Here is a 17,233-nt window from a genome sequence, read left to right on the forward strand (position 1 = left end):
CTAGCAGGGTTTCAGTTCTAGATAGAGGTAAGCAAGCAAGCAGGGGGACAAAGGATTAAGATAGAGAATGTGGCAACAATAGGCAGTAGCAACAAAATGGTGTGGACTGATCCAGCCCCAAAGCTGCAGGTGTGTTGACAATGGTATTCAGGTTGTAAGCCTCCTAGAACCCAGGACTCCAGCATGACTTCTCTGAGAGTTACATCTTCTGTTGACAGAGGCGATAAGATACCTCTGAGTTTCTGGGATTACAGCATCAGCCTTCTGACCAACTCTAGTTTTAGGTGGGGACCATCTCCAGCATGCTGGAGCTGGAGGCTAGGGACACTCATTCAGTACTGCAGTACTGCACTCTACAGCCTTGAGGCTCTACAGATATGGACGCATGAGGGGTGCCATGAGTTCTGTCCTGTTGGAGCACAGGAAGGCATATGTGAACACCTGAGATGGATACAGGATTGTTGGGACATAGCCTAAGCTCATGGGCATAATTGGTAAAAGGAGAACCCGTTGGTGGAACTTGACCAGGCTGAGGAATGAAGTTACAGCAACACTTTTGTTCTTATGTTTAGGATGACTTATAAAGCTCATCCCATAATTGCTTCACTTTGGCTTCCAGCAGTTGATGACTGGCTCCAATGCAGCAACTCCCTTTTTCTCCTTTTCTGTTTAAATTATTTCTTGACAACATCAAAGAAATAGTTGGCCTGTGTCATGATCTTGTGCAGCATGTACAGACCAGATTCCGAGGCTCCAGTTGTATTGCAAAGCATGAAACTTCTGCAAGATGACCAGGGCTACTCGTTGGGGACGTGACTGGGATGGCGTGTGGTAGACTCGCTGCTTTCCTGGAGGGTAAGGGAGCAGTAGCTGGAGACAGAGGATGTCGGCTAGCTGCCATGCCTCACAAGTGCCAATTACTGGAGAAGGCCTCCAGTGGGGTGGAACCAGTAGGAAGCCAGGATGCTGGGAGGAGGCAGGTCAGCTGGGGCACGATGCTCATCAAACAATGGAGAAAAAGAAAGAGCTTCCGTAAATCAGCACCACAGTGTCCTTCATGGATGGCAAGGCTTCTGTCTAACCTCTATCTGTCAGACAAAGAGGAAACTGGGAACAAGGACACTCCCTTCCTGCCTTACCATGGTGGCAGCCTCAGTCTTGGAAGGGATCCTTCTGGTGCCCAGCACTGCTGAGGTGTTCGCAGCTGGGTCTGGTTCATGTGGACCATCAGAGCCTTGGAGAAGAGCTGTTTCTACAGACATGCTGGTCCTGTGAAGGAAAGAGTTCTCTGCTGGGAGTCACTGCAGCTCTCCTCTCCCCACCTTCTACACCCAGACAGAAGCATGGGAGGGTAGGGGACAGTGTTTGGGGTTGGTCTTGGGACTAAATGTGGTGTTATCTGAAGGAGGAAATGCTTGCTTGAGTTTTATTAGGTGACTCAATTTGACCCAACTATATAAGTCCCTTTGAACTTTAACTTGAGACTCCCTGCTTAGGTTAAACATTAGAAACAAACATCTTATTATATGTATCATGTCTGTATCTTTTTACCCAGTAGACTAGAATGTGAGTTTTTGCCATTTACCCAACTCTAATTGAGTGAAGGTTAATGATAATAATTGTGAAAGGATCTTCTCTTTGCTGCAGTAGGGTTGGGTCCACTCTCTTTGACACAGATGGTTGCGATGTGAAACAGTCTTCTTGACTATGTACAGGGAAATATTATTTGCCCTAAAAAAAGTCTTTCTATTTCAAAAAATGAGAATAAAATTGGGGGATGTTATGATAAGTCTAATAAGGCAAGTGTAGGAGAAAAATACTAGCTGGGCAGTGGAGGCACATACCTTTAATCCCAGCACTTGGGAGGCAGAGGTAGGCAGATATCTGTGAATTTAAGGCCAACCTGGTTTACAGAGAAAATTCCAGGATAGGCTCCCTAGCTACAGAGAAACCCTTTTCCAAAAAACAAAAAAGAAGAAGATGAAGAAGGAGGAGGAGGAGGAACTAAATGATACCACTTACGTGATAAATTCAAATTATTCAGGCTGATAAAAGCAGAGAGAAAGATGGTGGTTGTCAGGGACCAGGGGAGACAGAATTGGGAGTTAGTTTCAGCAATGTAAGATGATTACATCCCAGAGCTTTTCTGTGTGGTTTAGTCCCTACAATTGCTGTATCAGACTCTTGAAATTTGCTAGAGAGAATGGTTTTCTGCTTACACATACACACATGCATGTGCACACACACACATACACATGCTTGCATATCACCAAACTTGCGGATAGGTAGAACAACTCTTAAGTTGTCTTGCTTCTAAGGCACTGCTTCTGAGATGATTGCCCTTAAAGTTGGCTCTAATTATGTAACTTTACAACTTAAAAGCTTTCTAGAATCCCCATTCTCCTACTTGGGTTTCAGAGCCCTCCTGCGGCCCCACCTGTAGTCTGTCTCTACCTTGGTGTCCGGATGGATACAATGTTTCCTAGGAGTCGGCTTCCTGGGTGTTGGGGGTGGCTTGGATTGGATCGCTTAGTGGGTGGTCCTACCCTCTTGTTGCCGCGTGCTCATTTCTGCTTGCCTCCAGTCTCGGGCTGTGTTCTCTACTCCAGACTTTCCCCTCCTCTGCCCCACATTGTTCTAGATAGGACTGGTCTTTGCCCCAAGTCAGGCGAATCTGAACCAAATCCCACAGCCATGGCCAGTTCCACCATACACTTGTATTTTGGAGAATAGGTAGACCAACTTGATATATAACTGTTTCTCATGGTGACCTGTTCATGGTAGGGCCTAAGTGACAAATACCCAAGAAGATTCAGGCCAGATCCCCAGCTTTTCACAACCTGCTTAGTTCTTGAAGAATTCATCTAGTGGATGGGACTGCCCTCTGGTTTCTTGAGTTACATTCCTAGCTCCTGGATACCAGAATCATAATTTATATAACTTTCTGGTTCCCCTGGATACCAAAATGCAGGCCGCATATTTAAGAAAGACCTGCTGAGTTGATGCCTTCGGTCAGTGGTTCTCAAACTTTCTAATGCTGTGACCATTTTAATACAGTTCCTCATGTTATGGTGAACCCCAACCATAAAATTATTTTCATTGCCCCCTCATAACTGTAATTTTGCTACTATTATGAGTTGTAATGTAAATGTCTGTGTTTTTTGGTGGTCTTATGCGACCCTTGTGGAAGGGTCCTTTGGACTTTCAAGGGGTCTTGACCCACAGATTGAGAACCCCGACCTAGATATGTGGACGTGAGGTGAGGTAGGGTAGGATGACGTTGTTCAGAAGGTGGAGTGAAGGACTGGTGTTACTCAATCGTAGGACACCTGCCCAGCACGTATAAGCCTATGGTTTGTGTCCCCAGCACTGGGTGGGATTGGAGAGAAGAAGAGGACTCCCTTGGGCACACTAGAGAAGGCTCTGATGTCATCACGGGTTCATCAAAGGCGGACCGTTCCAAGTCTAGTCTCCTGTTGGGCCTTCGTGTGAAGTCAAAACGAGATAGAATCTCCGTGCTTATAAACATCTAACAAACGGTGGAGAACGTGTGTCCAAACAAACCCCCTTGGCAGGACGTGCCGAGCTGTTGAGGGAACGCCTCTGTCTTATCTGTCATACGTCAAGGGCGAACGAGCCTGCAAGCTGGGGTCACCTTAGAAGGCAAGAAGGTGGGTGAGTTGGAAAAAGGAGGCCAGTGGGAATTTCAGAGCCGTGATGCGGTCCTTCCAACTGGTTGGTCATTCATTCCCTGTTCTTGCCCTAAATGGCCATGACACATAATCTCTTTGCAGTTTTTATTATTTGACTCGCTATCATAAGACCGTAACATTTTAGACAGTCAAGGGAGATTAAGGGAGGTGGGTGTAGAATAGGCTTTTCACACCTTTGATTACCTCAGAAAACATATTTGCTTACTCTACCAGGAAGTTGGTTTTTGGTTTTGTTTTCTGTGGGTGCCAAGAGGAGATTAATGAGTAGCCGCTGGCCCTGCCAGCTTTCTTTTGATTTCAGTTTATATAATTAAGCAGTTCCCAGAATGATTGAGCTTCTCCCTTTGCATCAAAACACCCTTCTCAAATGTGTCAGAGGTCAGCGGCAACCCACATTGAATAGAGGGAGGGAAGGGGAAGCTCGCCTTGCTTTGAAGCATCCCTAACATGTAGAAAGGTCAGTAGCTATGCTTTGCAGTGGGGAGGAGGTCATAGGAGCCACGTGGGAAAGAAAGCATCCCTAACATGTCAAAAGGTCAATAGCTATGCTTTGGGGTCATAGGAGCCCTGTGGGGGAAGAAAGCAGGCTTGATGTGTAAAGAGGTCCGTAGTTAATGCTCCGGTGGAGTCATTGGAGCCGTGTGGGGAAGAGAGCAGATGCAAAAGAAAGTTCAAAACGGACTGAGCTCTTCTGCTCCGAAATAACACGGGAACACCCGGTTCCTTTGGGGTGTCTAACAATGGGGGTATATGGCGGGCTCTCAGGAATGGGCAGTGGTGGTGCCCACCTTTAATCCCAGCACACAGGAGGCAGAAGCAGGTGGATCTCTGTGAGTTCAAGGCTAGCCTGGTCTACAGAGTGAGTTGCAGGACAGCAAAGACTACATGAAGAGACCCTGTCTTGAAAAACTGAAAGAAGAAGGGAAAGGGAAAAATGCAAGCACTCAGCATAGATGCGCTAGGAACCTACTGTGTGAGATTTGCTCCCAGCTGACGGAGAGGATAGGAAACAAACTCAGGGTTAGGCTAGGGTGACATTGAACTTCTGGCCTTTCTGCCTCCGCCTGCTGAATGCTGTTGGCGCAGTAGTGGGTATAGAACTCAGGAGGGTCCTGCATACTAAGCTCCGTGCCCAGCTCTATAGCACATTTAAAAAAGAGAGAGAGAGAGAATGACAAAAATTTCCCTTTGGGGCTTCTAATTCCCTTAAAAAGAAAAAAAAACTTATAAGAAGCACTGCAGAGCTACCAACAGCCCCTGCCTTCCTGGAGCATACAGACTGCCTCAGTTAAAGTTTCTCACTGTGAGAAAACATTGTGACCAAAAGCAGCACAAGGAGAAAAAGGGTTATCTCTGCTTGCAGTGGACAAGCCCATCACTGCGGGATGCCACGGTAGGAACTCAAGGCAGGAACTCAAGCAGACACCGGGGAGGAGTGCTGCTTACTGGCTTGCTCCTTGTGGATTTCCTGGTCTGCTTTCTTGCAGCGCCCAGGACTGCCAGCCAGTTTTAGTACACTACCCGAAGTGAGCTGGAGTGCCCCACCCACACCGCCCCAGCCACCATCAGTGAGGAAAATACACCAAAGGCTTGCCCACAGGCCAACCTGGTGGGAGCATTCTCTCAGTTGAGGTCCCCTCTTCTAAAGTGAAATTGCTTGTGTTGAGTTGACATAAGTCTAGCCAGTACAGAGGTAATGGGAAAATCCTAGTCACGCAAATAAGACATCCCTTCAACTGAATGTTGTAACGCGGGACATAACACAAAGACAGATGGAGTGGATCTTGTCAGGAAAATCAAGGACAGCTTCCCCAAAGAAACATTGATGGCACTGAAATCTTTGCAGTAAGGAGATACGGGGAGCTCATTGTGGAACAGAGAGAAGGGGAAGCATTCCAAACAGCAAGAACATGAAATGAGGTTCTAGGGCAGAAGGAATAAGGGACAGCTGGAAGGCAAGTGACTCAGAAGATCATATGAGTCCTACAGTGTGCTAAGGTGTTTGCTGCTCGTCCTAAGAGGAACACAAGCCTTTAAAAGAATTAAGGAGCTCTTGGCAGGTTACTCAGTGGATGAAAGTGCTTGCCTTGTGCAAGCAGAAGGGCCTGAGTTTGAATCGCTAGAACCCATGTAAGGTTCTAGACATATCTACACATGCCTGTAACTCTAGTATTGATGGGCAGAGAGGGGCAGCTCCTGACACTGCCTTGGCCAGCTCGTCTAGCTTAAAGGGCAAGTTTGCAGATCAGTGAGAGACCATCTCTAGGTAATAGGATGAGAATGAAACAGGAAGATGCTTCATCTCTTGCCCTGGCCTCCGCCCAGGCATTCATGGTTCGACATACCCACACACTCATGTGCGTGTACAACATACTCACAGTGCGCTTGTGCACACACACCACCCACACAATCGTATTCACACACAACATAAGACACATATACACACACAACACACACTCAACACAACACACATATACACATACAACACACACATATTAATAGCAGTAGAGTGAGGGAAGGAATATGGAAGAGTGTAATCATATTCACACACAACACAACACACACACACACAACACACACGTATTAATAGCAGTAGGGTGGGGGAAGAAATATGGAAGACTGTAATCATCTTCCATCTTAGCCAAGTCCCTCCACCTACAGCATGACTAACATCAGGTCAGGAAGCTGAGACAAGTGCAGAACCCTCCTAACAGAGCAGAACTCTGGACAAGAGAGAAAAGCTGCTTGAGTCCGAGAGGTCAGCATGGCAGTGGTGGAGACCAAGAGAAGTGGGCAAGAGCAGCAGGGCTGGTGGGGGGTGTTGGGGAGGTAGCGGAGGGACGATTAAAGATGGCTGCTTGAAAACCCAGCTGAAGGTGAATCCTGGACCTCAGACAGGAAGCTCCATGTGGGACCATCTTGCTGAGGAAGACAATGAGGTTCATTTTGACATGTTTGAGTGCCTGAGAGGCATCTGGAGGGGGATCAGAAGCAGACACGAGGGTCTGGAACTTACAGACGGTGTCTAGGGCTAAGCAAATGAGTCATCCATGCAGAGAGCCATGGAAGCTGTGGGTGTACATAAATAAGTTCACACCACCAGGAAGGCCCAGCGTCCAGCCTTGTGAGCTCGGCACTTCATGGTGGCAGGGAGAAGTCTGAAAAGAGGCAGAGGTGACACAGAAAAGAGAAAAGGGACAGGAAAGGACATAGACTCAACAGGAGGAAATCAGCCTGAGGGCTGAGGGAAGTGATATTTGTTGGAAGCGGAGATAATCAGGGAAGAAAGCTGGAGAAAGGTTAGAAAAGAGGTGCGCAGTAATAACAGCTATCAGTACAGCCAGTGACAATAGGCCTGGCTAATCCTCATGGAGCACCAACTACAAACTGGGCGTTTTAACATAGAATTTAGGGTTAGGGCTGTGGCTTGTCTAGCATGCTCGAGACTCTTCAATTTGAGCCCTGGGTACTGCAAAACAAAAAGTAAAGCATAGTTCCCTAAGGTAGACCCTGCGTCCTCATTTTTGCAGATTCTTTGCCCACGCTCAGGCATCCAGTGAGGGCTATAGTTGTGGTGGGTGCTCCCCTCTGACACTCTGCAGCCTCCACCCTGAGGACTACGTGGCTAATGTCAGGGTAGACTACAAGAGGAGAGGGAGATGTTTTCCCTTAGAGATTTGGATTCTTCAAATCCTCCATTGTGGTCACAGCCTAAGCTCGGGGTTGGTCACTACTCGCTGGACATTATGGCCATTATTTCTGATGGACAATTGTCCAGCTGATGGGGCAGTATGAACAAGCAGTGTGTCTGTGCTTGCCTTGGAAAAGGCTGGTCCCATGGCCTCTAGGACAGAGGTTTTCCAAATGTGGTCACTGGACCAGCATCATCTCCTGAGACCTTGTTAGAGATGTCGATGTTCCAAATCAGAAACAGCGTGGGCTGCAAGGATCCTTGCTCTCGTGTGCCTCTGAGTGATGTGGATGGCTAAGGTGTTTGTTCTTGGAAGAATCCCTTTCTTTTCTTTAAATTAAGTTTTAGTGTATAGAATAATAGTCTTCATGAAGGCATTTTTGTACATATATCATTGTATTTTTTCATATTTAACCATTATTTACGGTTGTCCCCTCTCTTATTAATCCCTTTCCTTCCTCTTTTTGATCCCTCTTTTGCTTTTCTTGTACACATACACATATACATGCACACGCACACGCACGCACACACACACACACAGAGTTAAATTTAGATTCCATGTATAAGCAAAAACATTTAAAATTGTTTTTTTCCCCTGCTGTTTTAATTTTATTTCTGTTACTATGATGAAATGTCCTACCAAAAAGGCATCTTATGGAAGAAGGGGACTGATCTGGCTTCTGAGTCCAGGGTACAGTCCATCCCACCAGGGAATTCAGCGTGGTGGGAGCGTGAAACAGTCAGTGACATCCACTTTCAAGAGCGGAGAGAGAAAAGCATGCATGCTTACCACTCAGCCAGTCTTCTCTACTCTTACGTAGACCAGGGCCCCAAACCAGAGGATGGAGCTTTGTGCTTTGAGTCTGAGATTTCCCACATCTCTTATGGCCATCAGGACAGCTCCAGAGATGTGGTCACATGTTAGCCTATTTAGGCTGTCCTTCACTGAGAGTCATACCAGGTTGACACACTAATGTTCATGCCCACCCATTATTCTCTCTTGTACCTCTCCCCCTTCATTCACACCCCTTCTTCCTCCACACAATTTGATTCTTCTTTACAGCTGAATTAAACTATTGTGTGTGCACCCCATTTTCTGCTGTTGATGGACACATAGGCTAGTTCTGTGTCTTAGCTGTTACAAATAGGGCACCAGTCTTCCTGGACGTACAAGCTCTCTCTGGCACGTGGATATACAGACCTTCAGGTACACACCAATGATCTGACTGGATCTTATTGGAGTTCTATTTTCAGTTCTTTGAGGAACCTCCTCCACACTGACTTCCACAGTGGCTTCACCAGTTTGCATCCCCAACCAGTGGTGTGTCCACCACTCTCCCATCCTTGCCGACATCTGTTGGACTTAGAACAGTTTACTTTCTTGATGATAGCCATTGTTGACAGGGGTTTCGGTCCCTCCCCGTCCCGCAGCTTTTCAGTCCCAAAGAAACACACAGAGATCTACATTAATTATAAACTGGTTGGCCTATTAGCTCAGGCTTGTTATTAACTCTTATAACTTACATTAGCCCATAATTTTTTGTCTGTGTTAGACACATGGCTTGGTACCTTTTATTAGCAAGCATTCTCATCTTGTTTCCTCTGTGTCTGGATGACAACTGTAGACTGACCCTTTCCTCTTCCCAGAATTCTCCTGTTCTCATTGCCCTGCCTCTACTTCCTGACTGGCTACTGACCAATCAGTGTTTTATTAAAATACAAGTAACAAATCTTTACAGAGTACAAGACCATTGTCCCATAGCAAGCTATTGTGACTGGGGTCAGATAGAATCTCAAAGTAGTTTTAATTTACACCGTAGAAGGAATCTTTGAAATGAAAAAAGAGAACTAATTTAGTATTCTTTAAGTTTTACTGTTGTAAAAATATCTTGGTAGAAATCAGGTGGATGAGAGTCTGTGGTTCCCCACCCTGGACGGATATCAGGATCACCTGGGTCTTTAACAATGAGTGGCTTGGTCCCACTGTTAGAGCTGTTGACTCCCTTGGGTGGGAGTTGGTCTGAGCACTATCGGTCTTAAGGATATGAATGGGAAGGAATGTTTAGAGCAGTGGTTCTCAGCCTTCCTAATGCTGCGACCCTTTAACACAGTTCTTTATGTTGTGGTGACCCCAACCATAAATTTATTTCATTGCTACTTCATAACTCTAATTTTGCTACTGCTATAAATTGTAATATAAATATCTGATATGTAGGATATGTATATGTGACCCCTGTGGTAGGGTCATTTGATCCCCAAAGGGGTCATGACCCACACATTGAGAACCACTGGCTCAATTGAACAGTCAACAAGGTAGCATGAACTTGTGAGGACAAGTTGATGTGCTGGGGAAAAAGCAGGGGACATCCTTAGAGGATGTCTTACTTAGGGCTTCTGTTGCTATGAAGAGACACCATGGCCACAGAACCTCTTAGAAAAGAGAACATTTAAATGAGGGGCCAGCTTACAGTTTAGACGTTCTGTCCATTATCATCATGTTGGGGAGCATGGCAGCATGCAGGCAGACATGGTGCCGCCTACATCTTGATCAGAAGGCAATTGAAAGTACACTGTCTGTCACACCAAGGGAAACTTGAGCAAAAGAGACCTCAAAGACTGCCCCCATAGTGCAATGCTTCCTCCAACAAGGCCACACCTCCTAATAATGGCACTTCCTTTGGGAGCCATTTTCTTTCAAGCCACCACAGAGAGAAGAAATATGAGACAAACAGAAGAGAAATCCTACCCTGGGTCCTCTTTGAATGCCAGTAACGTAGCCCACAGAAGAGATTAGTGTGCACTGTCTGCCAAAGGAATGGTAAAAGTGAAGTAGCCATGCCTCCTGAATGAAGAGCTATCTGTGGATGATTTTATTCAGTCTTAGGGGAAGATGATGTCCTTTTGTGAGCTTCTTTTAGAATACATTTCTATGCTAAGAATGTATCCAGGGCCGAGGAAGTAGCTTAGTTGGTAGACTGATCTCCAGCACACACAAAACAGGCATGGCAGCATATACCTCTAATTGCAGCATTTAGGAAGTGGAGGTGGGAGAATCAAAGTTCAAGATCCTTCTTGGCTACATAGTAAATTTTAGGGCATCCTGGACAATATGAGACATGAGAAAGATTGAGGGGGAAAGAAGAAGGGTTGTTGGGGGAATAAGATGCCTTGTGTCTCTTTGACCTCTTAGACCTCCATTAGCTTTGCTGTCCCTCTGGTCTGGTCATGTTGCTGTCCTAAACATATTCACTCTGCTCCATGGTGAGGTATCTGCCCCTGACTTGGTGAAGGTCTATCTCCTTCTAGGCTCCTCCCTGGTTTTCTAGTTCATATAGCACCATGTATTGTCACCTTGCTCAGTTCCCTTTGTGTTTTTCTGCCACTCTGCCCATGTCCCATCTCCGTCCTTGACTGTAGGCCGGCAAGACCACACAGCTTATAAGCCCTTCCCCAATGCCATCCCACATGCTAGCTGCTCAGGAAATGGTGAACTGTGCAAAGTGGATTTGAGCTTCTTTCTCCTCATGTTGTCATAGATACAGATAAGGAGGTGCTACCCTGAGTGGTGGGTGACTGTGGCTCAGCTTCCTGGGGCTGTGCTTAAGAGAAAAAAGCCTAGAGCAGTGGTTCTCAACCTGTGGGTCACAACCCCTTTGGGGTTGCGCAACTCTTTCATAGGGGTCTCCCACAGATTTTTTATTTTACATATGATTCATAACAATAGCAAAATTACAATTATGAAATAGAATGAAATAATTTTATGGTTGGTATGGCCACAACATGAGGAAGTGTGTTAAAGGTTGAGAACCCCTGGTGTAAGGGCTTTCTGCATTCTTTGCCTCTACCCAGCCTCCAAAGTTGGGATTGCAGTCTTGCACCATAATCCAGTTTGTGTGCTTCTGGGAGTGTAACCCAGTGCTTCTTGGTTGCTAGACGAGCCCTGTACCAACTGAGCTATGTCCCCATCCCCAAAGACTGAATTTGACACAGCCCTTGACACCCTGCTTCAAGTGTTTCCTCCCTTTGTCTCGCTCTGGAATACTCCATCAGCCTTCACCTGCCATAAGGCCTTGTTTGCCCCTGGAGGATCCCCAGGGGATAGCTAGCCCTAACTAGATGCTGCCCGGGTTTGGCTTAAGTAGCACTTTCTTCTCTCCTTCCAGGATCGCCTCTTTTTCGTCATGGAATATGTAAACGGTGGAGACCTCATGTTCCAGATTCAGCGGTCCCGAAAATTCGACGAGCCTCGTTCCCGGTTCTATGCTGCAGAGGTCACGTCTGCTCTCATGTTCCTCCACCAGCATGGCGTGATCTACAGGTAGCCTCTTCTCTCTTTCCTCCTCAGAGAACAAAAGCCGACTTCTCCAGACCCTTGAACTACCTCTGGTCCTTGTGCAGCAGGTCTCCCAGCAGCTGTTTGTTCCAATTTGCATACAGAGAACTGGGGCGGGGAGGGGGCGTTGTTTATCACTATGAATGTTAATATTTGAAAGGCCCCAGGAGATTTGACCGGCTGTTTATGCCTGTTTTGATTTAATGCTCGAGCGGTGACATTTAAAGTCTTGACTCTGTGATCCTGAGGCAGCCTTCACTCCTCTGACTCCTCCACCCTCTTCCTCGAACATCAGGGCATTCTCTTGTCTTTTTCCTCCTGTGCCACGAACTTCCTCCACTTCCTGATCTCTTGCCCTTTCCTGAGTTTGTTTGGCTTAACTGTCTCCAGTCAATAGACTCTGGGAAGGAGGAGTCGTTTGCAGGGCTGGAGGTTTATGTTCCAAGCGTGGGGGTGGGGAGTGGGAACTAGACATTATCCAACAGGAAGTGACTTTTTTCAGATTGTCCAGTCCTTTATTTATTGCTAGTAGCTCAGTCCCCTTCCAGCATAACACACACACACACACACACACACACACACACACACACACACACACACACACATTTTCCAGTAAAAGAGCTTTAGGCAGGCTCTTCTGTGAGGTCAGGAATTCTGGGAGGGAGGAGTAAATACTGAAAATCAGCAACAAGGATGCTAAAGTTGCTTTTTCCCAGTGACTATTCATTTCTTTACTTGGTCTCTGCTTCCTCCTTTTTCCAAAACTGGGTGGTGGAGGAGCGGCTTTGCCTTAGGCTAGAGTTGACCAGGCTCTTGCTTCAGTACTTCTCACTGCTCTTGAATCTCTGTTCTCTGAAAGATATTGGTCAAGCTCACCCCAGGATTCCCTTCCTTTTGCTAGTCTCCAGTTTCATAAAGTTGGGGCAGGAGCACTGGGGTGGGGGAGGTCAATGTTTCCAGCAGACTGCACTCTAGACCAGCGGTTCTCAACCTTCCTAGTGCTATGACCCTTTAATACAGTTCCTCATGTTGTCGTAACTCCCAACCAGAAAATTATTTTGTTGTTACTTCATAACTGTAATTTTATACTATTATGAATAATAATGTAAATATCTGACATTCAAGATGTCTGGTATGTGACCCCTGTGAAAGGGGTCACGGCCCACAGGTTGAGAAGCATGGCTCTAGCCTGTCCTATGGGGATCCATGTCTGTACTTCATGTTGCTGTCTGGCTCATACCACACAGCCTTGGAGTCTGGGAACAACCTCTACTCATTTCCCAGCTTCTCAACCATTCTAATGCTCCGTATCTCCATGCTGTGGTGGAGGTGACAGCTAAGTCAGCTTCCCATATGAAGTCTGGGTTCTTCTTCCAAGGTCACATGCTGATGGTCAGAATTTTAGTTCTTAAGACTTGATAGCTGACGAGGCTTGCTTGAGGTTAGCTGGAGAGAAGGGCTTAACTTCTCAGAGTTTCTAAACTCAGAGAAGGAATAGAACCTCCTCTCAAAGGCGAGTGGGCCCACCCAAGGGGATTCCCCTTCTGGTAACCTTGGAAGCAGGTTTGAGTCTAAGATCTGTATGCCCCTGCTGGGCATAATGGTACTCACCTATAATTCTAGGTACTCAGAAGTCTGGGGCAATAGGATCACATGAGCCCAGGAATTTAAGAACAGCCAGAACAGGACAGCTCATTAAAAAAAAAAAAATCCCATGCCTCTCACGCAGTATGTTATCACCTGAGTAGTGACATCATATTGTCTTTGTTGTGCTGTATTGTTGTTTAGAGGCAACTCACAAGTTTACCTACTTGGTGGGTGTAGTGAGGAGCAGCAGGCTGCGTTCCGGCCGCCCCGGCTCCCACATGGCTAGCTTATACCCCTAAATAATTACACGGAAACTGTATTCTTTTGAACACTGCCTGGCCCATTAGTTATAACCTCTTATTGGCTAGCTCTTACATATTGATCTAACCCATTTCTAATATTCTGTGTAACACCACAAGGTGGCTTACCAGGAGAGACCTTAACCTGCGTCTGTCTGGAGTGGGAGAATCATGGCGACTGACTGACTCGGCTTTCTTTCTCCCAGAATTCTGTTCAGTCTACTCTGCCTACCTAATTTTCTGTCCTATTAAAGGGCCAAGGCAGTCTCTTTATTTAACCAATGAAATTAACACAAAGCAGAAGACTCTCCCCCATCAGGTGGGGAGGGGAAGGGAGCATACAGAATGTGGTTCACTGGGGGTCTCATCACCTTTAGTTCTGTTGGTGCATCCACCACTGGCCATGTGTCCAAGAATGAAACTAGTGGCTCTCAACCTTATGATCCCCATAGGGGTTGAATATCAGATATGCTGCATATCCGATATTCATATTACAATTGATAACAGTAACAAGATTACAGTTATGAAGTAGCAACAAAATGATTTTATGCCTGCGGTCATCCCAACATGAGCATGAGAAATTATATGTAATAAAGGGTTGAAGCATTAAGAAGGTTGAGAACTGCTGGTCTAGACCATTGTTCACTAAATTTCAGGCTCTTCAAAGGGCCATTTTTCTTAAACCTGTAGTGTTTTTTTAAATTCTTATATGTTGGTGTACACAATAGTTGGTTGTTGTAGGAGGCCACTTTTTCATTACCGGCTTCCCAGAACCAAAGTAATCACACAGAAACTGTATTAATTAAATCACAGCCTGGCCAATCACTTAAGCGTATTGCTACCTAGCTCTTCCCATTGTTTTATTTTATATTTTACTATGAGGCTTGTGACCTACCAGCAAGGTTCTGACTGGTGGCTCCATGGAGTCTCTCTGACTCTGCCTTCTTTCTTCCACGTTCAGTTTTCCCTGCTTAGCTCTAGTCTGCCCTGCACAGGCCTAAGATAGCTTCCTTATTCATTAACCAACAAAAGCAACACATATACAGGAGGACCTCCCACACCATTTCCCCTTTTCTGTTTAAATAAAAAGAAAGGTTTTAACTTTAACATAGTAAAATTACATACAACAAAACAGTTATCAAGCAAGAATTAGTTATAATATTTATATCTACTTTATCTTTTATCATAACTAAGAAAAATTATAATTATAACTATCTATTCTTCAACTCCATCAAAGACTTCAGAAGGATATAATATTACCCAGTAAACAAGAAGTGCATTGTAAGCAACTTCCAAAACTCTAGAATTGACAGAGACCTCTTGCTGCCTGGACAGTCACCCAAAGTTCTTCTGTGACATTGGAGCATCCATCTTCAGCCTACAGGCCTATAATATCCAGCATACTTTTCCACAAAGCAGGAAGTTTCAAAGACAGTTCTGCCTATATTGGCAGTTCGTCAGTAATTTTCTTCTGTATCCTGCAGAATGTCTGGCAGACTCTTTCATAAAGCAGGAACCCCAAAGGACTGTCTCACCTTTATTAGGCAACTTTAGCAGTCATTTTTCTGTGGGTCCTGCAAGTCCAGTTTAAGTAGTTCAGGCAAGAGCAGTTTCTTGCCCAAATGGCCTCTTCAATATCCCTCATCCTCCTAAAGTAGATTGGTGCTGCCAGGAACAAATTGTCTCATTGTTATGAAAAGTCCTAAGTTCTTAAAAAACTTTAAATGCCATATTTTACAATCTTTTAAAGGTTTGAAGAATACCTATCCATCTGAAATATATCTCTGTACATCTAGAAAATCTAACTAACATGACTACAAGCTTGACTACTATAGACTATTATAGATGACTGTTATAGACTATTATAGATGACTATTAACCTGTATTTTTAATTAATTTAATACATTACATTTTTAATGAGCTGTAAAAACACAATACCTTAATTAAGAGCAGAAATATATAAATAACAAAAATGACCTTAAATTTATATCAATAAGCCAAGATCCAGACCATGCAAAGTATCCATCGTTATAGCATATCCTCATTTAAGTGTAAACAAACATTTATAAACAATATTTGGGAATTTGGGCATAGTTCTTTCCAAACTGCTTCCTGCTTTTTGTTGGGCAAAGTATTTTGGGGGGTATTTATGGAGATCATTCAGGGGGTCTTGGACCATCAAACTACATTAGTTTAGAAGAAATCCACAGGTTCTCATCCTTTGTGGAAACAAAAGAAGAACTTCTTTTCCAAAACAACGAATCCTTAGACCCAAATTCTGAAGTCATAATACCTTTAAAATAAGATACATATGCTGGTTTATCTTAGCAGTCCATACAATGAAATGTCTCTCTGTACTTAGCTCCTTCATAGTCAAAAAATTCAAAGAAAAACACAATAGTATACATAATGCAGACTCTGTGTATATTACATATTTACATGGCTTATTTTTCTTTACTCCTTTTAATCTCTGACTGTACTCTGTCTCTTTAAATACTTTGTTTTATTTATTTATTTTTATAAACCATTTACCTCTATAACTGTCTGTATTCTTTTTCTTCTCTCTCCCAAGCCTATGTACCTTGACAGAAGGGCTGCCAAGGGTTTGAGTCTGAGGTTGACACAGAGAGGCTGAGTATGTGTCCTGTTCTGATGTTGGATGGCCATTTTATTGTGTATGACATATGGGGTGAGGCAGGAATCTATATTACAGATAGGCAAGACTAGGTTGTATGGATTTCACTGTTAAGGTTAAGATTGGGTTTTCCATCTTTCCCACTGTGTCTTATTTAGAGGTCTTTTATGTCTGATCTGTCCTATTGTGTATCTGTAATCCTTTTCTGTCCTGGAGAGCTTTTAAAATGGTAAACATCTTGGTTGCAGAGGCCCTGTGTACACACAGCTAGGCCTGAAATCTCAAAGTTTGCTTCTAGTGATACACCTCCTCCAACAAAGGCACAGCTGCTTCAACAAGGCCATACCTCCTAATCCTTTCAAATACTTCACCAACTGGAGTTAGCATGGAAATTTATGAGCCTGTGGGGGTCGTTATCATTCAAGTCACCACTCCTGGGAACTGCAGCTCTAGAGAAGTTCCTTTCTATCTTCAGGATAATGACCTGTACCGTTTGTGCAACTGTCCCTCCCTTCCAGCCTGTCCTGATGCTAAGGTCTCCTAAACAAGATAGTATCTCTCTAAGTTAGTGTTTGGCAGATCCCTCTGCTGACCTTGTCCCTGTCTCTCAGAGCTACACCCAAGAGAGTGCTCACATGGGGTGGCATAGGACAGCGCTCTTTTCATCCATGGTATTCAGTGCTTGCTTATTCGGGCATGTTCTGTTCTAGAACTTTCCAGTCTGGGACTTGCTGCTTCCTAAGGCTGTATTTCCCAAAAGTCTCTGTTTGAAGCATTCCTTACATGCATTTTTTTTTTTACTCTAAAGGCCATCTCATTCCTTTCCATGTCTTATAGTACAGATTCAGGAGGACCAGGGGATCACTGTGTACCCTGTTGGCCTCATCCCAAGCTGCCAACAGAAGGGCTGTCAAGGGTTTGAGTCTGAGGTTGACACAGAGAGGCTGAGTGTGTGTCCTGTTCTGATGTTGGATG

General features: G+C 44.9%; 1 protein-coding gene across 1 annotated transcript in view; it reads left to right on the plus strand.

Moving 5' to 3' along the window:
- Prkce (protein kinase C epsilon) overlaps nt 1–17,233 on the plus strand; it is a 530,068-nt gene that overhangs the window by 402,295 nt on the left and 110,540 nt on the right. Inside the window, exon 11 of the mRNA XM_026783064.1 lies at nt 11,568–11,722. Coding sequence (XP_026638865.1) covers nt 11,568–11,722 — 155 coding nt within the window. The remainder of the gene's footprint in view (nt 1–11,567; nt 11,723–17,233) is intronic.

This window comes from Microtus ochrogaster, chromosome 16 (genome assembly GCF_000317375.1).
Source record: "Microtus ochrogaster isolate Prairie Vole_2 chromosome 16, MicOch1.0, whole genome shotgun sequence".
In the NCBI taxonomy this organism is placed as follows: Eukaryota; Metazoa; Chordata; class Mammalia; order Rodentia; family Cricetidae; genus Microtus; species Microtus ochrogaster.